Source organism: Corapipo altera, unplaced genomic scaffold, assembly GCF_003945725.1.
Source record: "Corapipo altera isolate COAL_440 unplaced genomic scaffold, ASM394572v1 288, whole genome shotgun sequence".
In the NCBI taxonomy this organism is placed as follows: Eukaryota; Metazoa; Chordata; class Aves; order Passeriformes; family Pipridae; genus Corapipo; species Corapipo altera.
The window spans coordinates 124,963-135,587 of NW_020885071.1; the positions used below are offsets into that span (position 1 = coordinate 124,963).

At 50.9% G+C, this 10,625-nt stretch overlaps 1 protein-coding gene across 1 annotated transcript in view; it reads left to right on the top strand.

Annotated features, from left to right (window-relative positions):
• Positions 1-4,244: 4,244 nt before the first annotated feature.
• The window catches only part of LOC113959899 (dystrobrevin beta-like), a 105,227-nt gene continuing 98,846 nt past the window's right edge, over positions 4,245-10,625 (top strand). Inside the window, exons 1-3 of the mRNA XM_027669190.1 lie at positions 4,245-4,253; positions 8,267-8,273; positions 9,577-9,650. Coding sequence (XP_027524991.1) covers positions 9,584-9,650 — 67 coding nt within the window. The 5' untranslated portion in view covers positions 4,245-4,253; positions 8,267-8,273; positions 9,577-9,583. The remainder of the gene's footprint in view (positions 4,254-8,266; positions 8,274-9,576; positions 9,651-10,625) is intronic.

The window sequence follows — 10,625 nt, forward strand, 5'->3', positions numbered from 1 at the left end:
CTTTTTCCTGTTTCTTTCTTCTTCTTTTTCCTGTTTCTTTCTTCTTCCTAAACCTGCAGTTCAGTGCTCCTGAAGTGTTCAGGGACCCCAAGAAGTGAGGGAACTGCAGGGAGTTTATTAAGGCTGATGCTGGCCCAGGTTGCCCAGAGAAGCTGTGGCTGCCCCTGGATCCCTGGAAGTGTCCCAGGCCAGGCTGGACGGGGCTTGGAGCAGCCTGGGCTGGTGGGAGGTGTCCCTGGAAGGTGGAAGGTGGCACTGGATGGGCTTTAGGTTCCCATCCCACCCAAACCTTTGATCACTCTGTGCTCTGTCTGGTGTGGCTGCTCAGTGACAAACCATTCCATGTGCCTGGACCAGTTGTTCAAAAAGTTTCAGTTCCAGTTTTCCTCTGACCCCTAAACCCTCGCTGTGCTGCCCAGGATGCTGCTCCAGAGGTGTCTGGCTGAGGCCTCTTCCTTGGCCATGTTGTCCTGTTAAATCCTCTTTGGGTTCCTCCTTGTTCCCGTTATCACACACAGGATTCTTGTCTTGTGCTCTGCTTTAATCCATCCCAAACCTGCTGCTGGGGTCAGTCCCAGGGCAGCAGCTCCCCAGTCCATGCTTGGGCTGCCAGGGTTTGTTCCTGCTTTTTCCAGGGTCCCACTGGTAAGGGGGCACATCCAGGAGCTCCTGTAGGTGCCGTGGGGCTCCCTCTCATTGTTCCCTGCTGGCTCCGTGCTGCTGAATGCAGAAGCCATGCCAGGGTTGTCCCAGGATTGTCCCAGGATTGTCCCAGGGTTGTCCCAGGATAGTCCCAGACTCCCCAGGATAGTCCTAGGGTTGTCCCAGGGTTGTCCCAGGGTTGTCCCAGGCTCCCCAGGGTTGTCCCAGGCTCCCCAGGGTTGTCCCAGGGTTGTCCCAGGCTCCCCAGGATTGTCCCAGGGTTGTCCCAGGATTGTCCCAGGCTCCCCAGGGTTGTCCCAGGATTGTCCTAGGCTCCCCAGGGTTGTCCCAGGGTTGTCCCAGGGTTGTCCCAGGGTTGTCCCAGGGTTGTCCCAGGCTCCCCAGGGTTGTCCCAGGCTCCCCAGGGTTGTCCCAGGCTCCCTGGTTTTTTGGAGCAGGCTGCTTCTTTCACAGGCTGTGGGTCATTTAGAACTTGTTGGCTGTGGGAGAAGAAATCATGATTTTGTTGTCTCTGGTTTAGTGTTTATTAAAACACTTGTGCCAGTGAAGACTTTTAGGCAGCCTAGATCTGGGAGAAAAGGCAGGAGACCTTATGATGTGATATCTGTTGTGGAGTTTTATCTGGCCAGGTGCATCTCTTTGGAAACAAAGGGAATTATGATGGCAGGTGCCAATTCATTACTGAATTTTAAAAGGATTGGGTGTCTAAAGGACGTTCTGTGGTTCAAAACCACTTAAAATTATAATAATTCAAAGCAGTTACTGATTGACCAGAAGGGTGAGGTATTTTTCAGCCTTCATCAGTGCAGATTTTAACTTCATTTGGGTCAAAGGATGGACTTGCTGATGTTGGAGATCTTTTCTGTGATTTAAGAGATGGGGGAGTGAAGGGGCTGTTCTGGCATAAGGCAAACAGGGAGGGAGCTGAGGCCTTAATTTAACTTATTTTTTAAAACAGAAAGTGCCAAAGCTTAAGGGAGTTTCAGTTTTCAGTGCTTGGTTTTACAGAAGCAATGGCCTGTCACCAGTTAAAGTTTTATTTCTGGCTTACTTTGTTTTTTCCTTTTAAGTTAATGTAGGAGATGAAATTAAAGAATTAAAGCCGAGCAAGCTCCTTTATCCCTGACTCAGCTGTGATCAGGAAAGGGGTTCATGTTTCCAGGTGTTTCTCACTGCCCCTGGACTGGGATTACTGGGGTTGCTGGGGTTTCCCATCCCTGCAGCTGTGCCAGGGGAGCTCTGGGTGAACTTTGCTGAGGGTTGGGTTGGTCCTGTCAGTGCTCCCAGCTGTGTGTCACCCGCTGCATCTCCCACTCTGGCAGAAATGGAGCTCAGGACATCTCCTGATAATGAATATTCCATTTGGCTCCAGAGTTCTCTCCTGTGCTCTGGGAGCAGTGCTGGGCCCCTGCAGGGTGCAGTGGCTGGGAAGGGTTTGCCAGATCCATTTTGGGAAGCACAGCTCTTAATTGGGGTATTTCCAGCTTCCTACTGCTTGAAAATCCTGGTGGAATGTTTCATTACCTTTTCTAACAGTGGCACTGCTTTGTTTTAAGGAAACAGTTTGGGCTGCTGGATTTGCCCTTGTTTGCAGGCTCGTGGTAAATCCCACCCACAGACTTTACCTTCAGCCTCCAGCAGACATTGTAAAAACCCATTCCTGCTGCTCAGGCTCTGGGGCAGCTCAGTGAAATCAGAGTGTCTGGTTACTCAAGTGAAGCATTTCAGTGTCGTGGGCACTGAGTGTCCTGAATTCTCTGCCCCCTCTCTGTGGTTTGCTGGGGAACAGATCTGACTGTGCAGAGCTGTGCTTGTTAAACACAGGCTGTTGTCCTGCAGAGCCTGCAGATCTGCTGGGCCCCAGGCTGAGTGATTCCTGGGGACTGGAGAGGAGTGTGTAGGGCTGGGTACCTAAAATAACACCTGGGGCAGGAGCCTGCAGTGCCACTGTCACCCTGCTCACCGGCTGACCCCTGAGTTCTTCAGGGTTCCTCTCTGTCCTGGGCACTGAACTGACACTTGCAGACCTGAAGTGACAGAAATGCAGATGGTTTGGAACTCTCCTGGGTGTGAATTTGTTCTGTTTTGTCCTGAGGGAACCTGGGGCTTCTTTTTAAAAGTCATGTTGAAAGCTTTGGAAGGTTTTCAGAGAAACCCACGGTTGATGTTGTCACCTGTTCCATCTTTGTTTGACTTGCATCCAGGGAGATCTTTATCCATTTCTCACCACGTGGGCACTGAGGTTGCTGGGCTCACACTGGGGCTTAGGCCAGGATGTTTTCATGGAATCACAGAATGACTGAGGTTGGAAAAGAGCTCTGAGATGGATCCCCCCTGTGCCCCATCCCCACCTTGTCCCTGAGTGCCACAGCCAGGCCTTCCTGGGACACCTCCAGGGCTGGGCACTCCAAACCTCCCTGGGCAGCCCCTGCCAGTGCCTCACCACCCTTTCCAGCAGGAAATTCCTCCTCCTGTCCAACCTGAGCCTCCCCTGGCACAGCTGGAGGCCGTTCCCTCTCCTCCTGTCCCTTGTTCCCTGGGAGCAGATCCCGACCCACCCCAGCTCCCCCCTCCTGTCAGGGGGTTGTGGGGTGGGAAAAGGTCCCTCCTGATCCCTCTTTTCTCCAGGCTGAGCCCCCCCAGCTCCCTCATAATTCCTCCACACCCTTCTCCTGCTGCTCCAGCCCCTTCCCAGCTCCCTTCCCTTCCCTGCCCACGCTCCAGCCCCTCCCTGTGTCTCCTGTGGGAGGGTGCCCATGGATCCAGCCTGGCCAGACCCCTCTGCAGGCCCTTCCTGCCCACCCCACCCACCCTGGTGTCATCCACGACCTGACTGAGGTGCCCCCAACCCCCTTGTCTGGACATGGATGAGAACCTTAAACAGGGCTGGTCCCAGCTCTGGTCCCTGTGTGACCCACTGGAGCCCATTCCCAGCTGGATGGGACTGCATCCCCCCATTCCCAGCTGGATGGGACTGCATCCCCCCATTCCCAGCTGGATGGGACTGCATCCCCCCATTCCCTAGCCCGGGTTTGTCCCAGCAGGACTGTCCCTGGCCATGCAGTTCTTTCCCCCAGCAGTAACTGGAGGCACTGGGGGTGGCTGGGGCTGTGTCCTGCAGGAACAAACCAGGTGGCATCTCCTGCCTTGGGAACCTCACAGTTCTGACAGGAATGGCAAAGCAGGGACAAGGGACAGCTTGATTTTTTTAGTGCTAATTCTTTTTTTCCCTAAACTACTGGATTGCCTGTTCATGTTTAGGGAGGTTTGCTGTGTTATGTGGGCAGGTTTTTGCAGAATGTTCCAAACCAGCTTTGGATCCACTGCATTTCTGGGGGTAAAAAAAGGAACCTTTGGCTTGTACAGAATTTCACTGCAGAGTTCTAATCACTGAGGAGTTATAATCCACTCCCTGGCCCTTGGGAGTTTTTCACTCACACTCTTCCAGGCTGAAGTGAGTTTTGGTTTGTGAAGGTCTCACACCAGCATTTGAGTCCAGAACCTGTAAAAACATCCATGAGACATCTGGGCCTTCAGGGTTTGGGGCACCTGCTGCTGGAAGGTGCCTGTTGGTTCCCAGAGATGCTCCTGTGCTGGCTGGACACACAAAAATAACATTTTAAAGTATTTTCCCTACTTTTGTGCACAATTAGGTTCTACTTCAGTTACTTATCCCTGCAGTGGCAGGAACAGAGTTTGAGATTTTAAGTTAAATTGGAAGAATTATCAGAAATGGTTGAAATAGCCTTTAAAAGAAGATGTTGCCAGACCACTTGAATATATATAAAAGGTTTATCTTTTCTCCCCCTGGGGTTAGATGTGTCCCTCTGGAATCACTTCTAGATCAGTTTGTCCCCCTAGGAAGAGGTTTAGGGGGAAAAACAGGACTATTTTTGATCAGTTACCTTTATTAATGTGTGACTGCTGAGAAAAGGGAGGTTGGGATATGAACCATGAGCTCGAAGGGCAAAGAGATGAGTAAGAGCATCCACAGAGGGGGATGAGGGAATGAGAGCAGTCACTGAGGGGGTCTTTGTTCAAATTAGGAAAGTAGAAACACTTCATATTTTTACTGAAATCTAAGATGAGGAAATGTAAACACCCTTATATAATAAATAGATTTGATTTTATGCTTCAACAGAGTATTTATTACAGTTCAGAAATTATTTTAAACTATTTAAGTGAAATGTGAGTTGAAGCCCAAAGCAGTAACTTCTTCTGCCAGTGCAGGTGTGCCCTGAGTTTTTATTCAAGATCTTAGTCCCAGTTATATTTTTAAGAGTGAAGGAGCTGAGGGGGGATGAAAGCTTTTCCTTGAACCACCGGGAATATTTGTTCCTCCAAATCAGAAAGTCACTCAGCCTCCTTCTGTGTGTGTCAAGCACAGCTCAGATCATCCTGTGCCCCAAAGAGGGATTCTGATTTATTTTAATTACAAGTTATTTCTGAGCACAAATAGGTCTGAGCACAATTTTATGCTCGTGCAGCAGCTGCAGTTAAATATTATTTGTGCTAGGAAAATGCAACATCAGGAATCTGAACAGACTCAGATTTAACAATTTGTAAATTAACTTTTTTTTTTTCCCCTTTTTCTGTTCCCTTCGGCTGGTGAGGCTGAGTTTCAGTGCAGACCACTGTCTGGTTGTCAAATCCTAAAGGTCAGAGTCTCCTTTGGAGCAAAGGTGGAGATAAAACAAAATAAACCAAAATTGACTGTCAGAAGAGAAAAAAAAAATAAAAATCTTTGGCCGATTCGGTGCCTTGGTGACTAAATTGGAGTCCTCCAGCAGCAGTGAGGAAGCACCTGGAACTGCAGGTATGGAAGCCAAGGTTTCCAGAGGAGCAGGAGGGCAGAGGAGGAGCAGTGGGGGCAGGAGGGGAAGGCTGAGGAGGAGGAGGAGGAGCTGCCTCCCTGGGCCGTTACCTACAGCTGATGAGCTCCAAGAAGAGCGAAACCTCTTAACAAAGGTCCTGTAGTATTGGCCTAACACCTGGGAGTACCTGGGAGTACCTGGGAGTATCTGGGAGCACACCTGGGAGCACCTGGGAACATCTGGGAGTAACTGGGAGTACCTGGGAACACCTGGAACACCTGGGAGAACCTGGGAGCACCTGGGAACACCCTGGCTGGGGAACCTCAGGAACGTGGGGCAGAGTGAGCACTGCTGGAGCAGGGCAGGGAGAGCAGCCAGCAGGGCTTTCCCTGCATTTATCCGGGTTTTCCTGCAGCCAGGTGTCTGTGTATCCATAACATGGATATGTGAGACCTGCCCGTGCTCTGGGGGTGGGAGGGAGAGGGAGAACCCTGGAGCAGAAGGGTGGATGTGAACGAGGAAAGTAAAACAAATTCAAACAGGAGAAGTCAGGAGAGTGTTTAAGTTTATGGTGCAATTCCACTTTAGGTGGTGGCTGAGTGTAGGATTCCCCACGTTTATTATTATAAATTAATTTATAAATTAGGGTTCCTGTTAGCTGTGTCGGGGTTGCTCGTGTTGCTCCCGAGGCAGTGAAGGTGTTCACCTGCTGCAGGGGGGGCCAAGGTGAATGGACAAAGGGAAATGGCAGAATTTTGGAGGTTTGCATCAGACACACTCACCTGCACTTTTCCAGGGTGTGGCAGCTCTGTGTTCTCTGAGCTGAACCTTGAACTGCCCCTGGATCCCTGGCAGTGTCCCAGGCCAGGCTGGATGGGGTTGGAGCACCCTGGGCTGGTGGGAGGTGTCCCTGCCCATGGCAGGGGTGGGACAGGCTGGACTTCAGGGGGCCTTTGCACTCCAACCATTCTGGGATCCAGCAGTTCCCCGACTCTGTGTCTGAGCAGGTTTTCCCCACGGGTGCCCATGGAATGTGAGCAGCCATCCCCAGGATTCTGGGCTGGCATCCCAGCCCCTGTGTGTGAATGTTTAACAAACAAGGCACAACCAGGCAAGCAAACAAACAGAAACCACCCAAAAAATCCCCACCAAAACCCCAAACCCCTTCCCCCCTCTCCAGACATCCAACCCAACCAGTGCAGGACAAGCTGCTGTTCCCCCTCCCTGTGCTGGGAGCCCAGCTCTGTAATTTGCATCCCAAACATAGTTGCAGTTACTGTGGGTTTGGTTCATTCCTGTTTTGAACTTGAGAAAGGCTTCCCATCATTCTTCTTCCCAGCCTGGTCCCCGAGGGATCCTCCTGTGTCTCCTTGTTCAGGAATTAAAACAGGTTTATCAGTTATCCTGATGGATTCCATAGGACATTCCCAAATACCTGCCAGTGGGAGTTGGGCTCTTCTCCCAGGGAACAAGGGACAGGATGAGGGGGAACGGCCTAGGGCTGCCCAAAAGGAGGTTCCAGGTGGGATGTTGGGAACAATTCCTTCCTGGAGAGGGCTGTCCAGCCCTGGCACAGCTGCCCAGGGAGGTTTGGAGTGCCCAGCCCTGGAGGTGTCCCAGGAAGGCCTGGCTGTGGCACTCAGTGCTCTGGGCTGGGGACAGAGTGGGGATGGGGCACAGGGGGGATCCATGGGCTGGGAGGGCTTTTCCAGCCTCAGGGATTCTGGGATCGTGGCCAAAGCAGGTCCCTCAGTCAGGTTTCATTTCAAGGGCAACGAGAACAGGTCACTGACTCATTTTCCTTGTGGAGAACACTGGCTGCTCTGGGATTCTGGAAGTGAGTGTCCTGGTCAGTCTGACCCGCTGACCCCTGTGTGGCAGTGCTCTGTGAGGTGCCTGTGCCCCCTGAGTGACCCCTGGAGCTCCCATCCCGAGCCCTGCTGGCACTGCAGGGGCCCCTCCGTGCCAGGGAACCCCGGGAAGCTGGGGCTGCCCCTGGATCCCTGGCAGTGCCCAAGGCCAGGCTGGATGGGGCTCGGAGCAAGTGGGAGGGTGGGAGGTGTCCCTGCCCATGGCAGGGGTGGAACAAGGTGGGATTGAAGGTCTGTTCCCAGCCAAACCAATCTGGGATTCGATGCCTGTGTGACCCAGGTGTCTGCAGGGGAAGGGAGGGGTGAGGGACATGCACCCAGAGCCCAGGCAGAGGGAGATCTCGTGGTATCTTTATTTTTCTGGGTGTTGCAGGAGATTCAAGTGTTATTGTCCCTTATGTGTTGGTAAAATACCCTCTCCTAAAACCAGCTTCAAACGTGAAATCACTATTTCATGTGATTTCATCCAGTCCTCCAAGGGGATTTCTGCCCCTCGGAGTCCCTTGCTGTGGAATTTAAAGGGGGGTGCAGTGGGAATAAAGGTGATTTCAGGGACAGCACCTGGTGGGCTTCAAGCTGACCTGCATATTTTATGTGATGGGGAAACAGAGAGAAATATTCCAAAAAAATTCCTGAAGCTTGGGGCAGTGTATGAGGGTACCTGGAACTTGAACAAGATGAATCTCAGGGACAAAGAGTCCCAGTGTCCAGGACACTGAACTCCTGCTCTTGCCTGCAGTGAGGGACAGGTGAGTTCCTTGGGAGAAACCTGGGCTGAGATACTCTGTTTGAATATGTTCATTGAACTTAATAAAATGGATTTATTTTAGGAACCTGAAAAGGGAAAAAAAACCAAACCTTTGCATCTCTCCAACAAATGCCACTGAGGTGCTTTCCTTTAGAAAAACAAAACCACAGCAGTGTGTCAGTTCTGAGCCTGTGCTTTTCTACAGGAGGGAGAAATAAGGCAGTAAAATATATGTGCCTGTTATAATAACCCCCCGTGCTCGTGTTCCTTTGGGGAAGGGAAAAAGGAGGAAGGCTGTGCTGGGTTTGGAGCTGGGTGTGCTGGGAGGCTGTTCCTGGGCAGTGCCAAGGCACAGCTCTCTCTTCCCTGGGGACATTCCAGGCTGAGGCAATCGGGGCTGCAGGAGGCTGAGCCCTCTGACTCCCAGAGACCTTGGTGGAACTGTTAGGGATTTTTGCCTGTTTTAGGTTTCAGGCACTTAAAAACCATATTTATTGGTTTTTAAACTGCCTGGTTTAAACTTAAGTATTAAACCGTAAGTCGGTGAAGCTGGTAACAAAAGAATGATTTAGTAATTAAGTGAATCATAAATTAGATTTCACACTGATAACTGGATTAACTTGCGTTTTTTCACTGGAGTTGACTGAAATTCTGCATCTTTCAGGACTATATGGAGCTGTGAGAGGGGCTGAATTGTCCCTGTGCCCTCTTACCTGGGGGCACAAGTTCCTCTCTGTCCCTGTCACCTCTTTAATCTTTCCCTGAGAAAGGGAGGCCTGTGCCACCAACATACTTGTTTTTATTTCCAACTTAATTACACTTAAGTTCTTTACTTCCCTGGCAGGTATGGTTTGACCTCAGGCACTGGGTTTCAAAGTGAAATGAATTTTTACAAGTTTTCTTGAAAAGACAAGGGCCTCCCCCCCAGCCCCCCCCCCCCCCCCCCCCCCCCCCCCCAACCCCCACCACCCCCCCAAATCCTGGGAGGCCTTTTCCAGCCTCAGTGATCCTGCAGGGAAGAGGATTGTCACTGACCTCTGGCAGCCAGGGGAAGGACTGGGATGTGCTTTCTCCTCCTGAACCCCAGAGGCCCCAAAAATCACCTTTTTGGCTCAGCTTGCCCTGTGCTTTGCAAACAAACCCCCTTTGAACACAAAGGAATTCCTTCTGTGGTATTTCTGGGTGTATTAATGCTGCTCTGAGCTTTTCAGACTTAGCAGGAGCAATTAAAACGTTCAGAATTAATGTTTCCTGTGCCCCCCCTCCCTCAGAAGGTGTTGGGGAGCCCGAAGTGTGTGTGTGTGGTGGAACAGGGTAATTATGGAGGGATGTCTGTCTGTCTGTCTGTCTGTCTGTCTGCTGGTCTGCTCACTCACCAGACAGGATCAGACTGTTTCTGGTGAGGGATAAAACCATGTTGTTCACAGCAAGTTGCTCTTGTAACAGCAATTCTGACACAAACAGTGTTTGCCATTTTTGTCTCCAGGATGATTGAGGAGAGTGGGAAGAGGAGGAGGACCATGGCAGAGAAGAGGCAGCTGTTCATGGAAATGAGTAAGTAGGAAATCTGAAGGCACAATGTCGTTTATTCTTTACCAAGAGCTCCCCTGTGACAGTTTTGCCACATCATTCCCATCTCTTTCCACGAGACAGTGCCCCTGGGAGCTGCTCAGGAGGACCAGCAAAAGGTGGGTCACACCTGCCAGGAAGGTCATTCCTTCCAGGGTCTTGGGAAGCTCCTTTTTTTAGGAACATTCACATTTCTCATCTCTGGCAGTATCTGAGGTTTGTGGGCAGCTGTTGAAATAAATAGTGACAACAGACAACAGAGCACCTTTTGCCTTAAAAAGATAAAAAATGGCCCTGCAATGCTGGCGTGACTCAGGAGAGGAACAGGTTGTGGGTTGGTTTGTGCAGGATCACTCCTGGCAGAGGGGCTGGGATTGTTAAACACTGCATATTTGCCTGCCATCCCCTTATTCTGCTGTCCTGTGGGAACACAGGGATGAAGGAAACTCCTGGGTTAGGCCAGCATGTCCTTAATTCCAGTTACAAACTGAGGGAGGTCTTCCTTAAAACTGGATATTGATACTGTTTTGTTGAAGGAATTCCAGAGTAGCATTTTTTTTATCATAGAATCGTGGGATGGTCTGAGGGGGAAAGGACCTTAAAGCCCAACCCTTTCCATGAAGAAATTCCTCCTGTTGTCCAGGCTGGCATGCTGGAGGGGATCTCCTCAGAACCTTTTCCAATCCAATAGCACATCCCCACTGGAATGGCTTTGGCTGGTGCCTCAGGGCATCAGTTTTGTCTCATCACTCCCAAGGGGTGTTCTCATCTTGTGATCATTTAGACCACCTGCAGAGTTTTACCTTTGGCTAAATTGTTAGAAGTATTCAGAATTCTGGTTACCTCCATCCAGGGTGTGTCTGTGCAGCTCAGGTTGTGGCTGTTCAGTGAAGTGCTGGGCTGTGGATGTTCCCAGGCTGTGGCTGTTCAGTGAAGTGCTGGGCTGTGGATGTTCCCAGG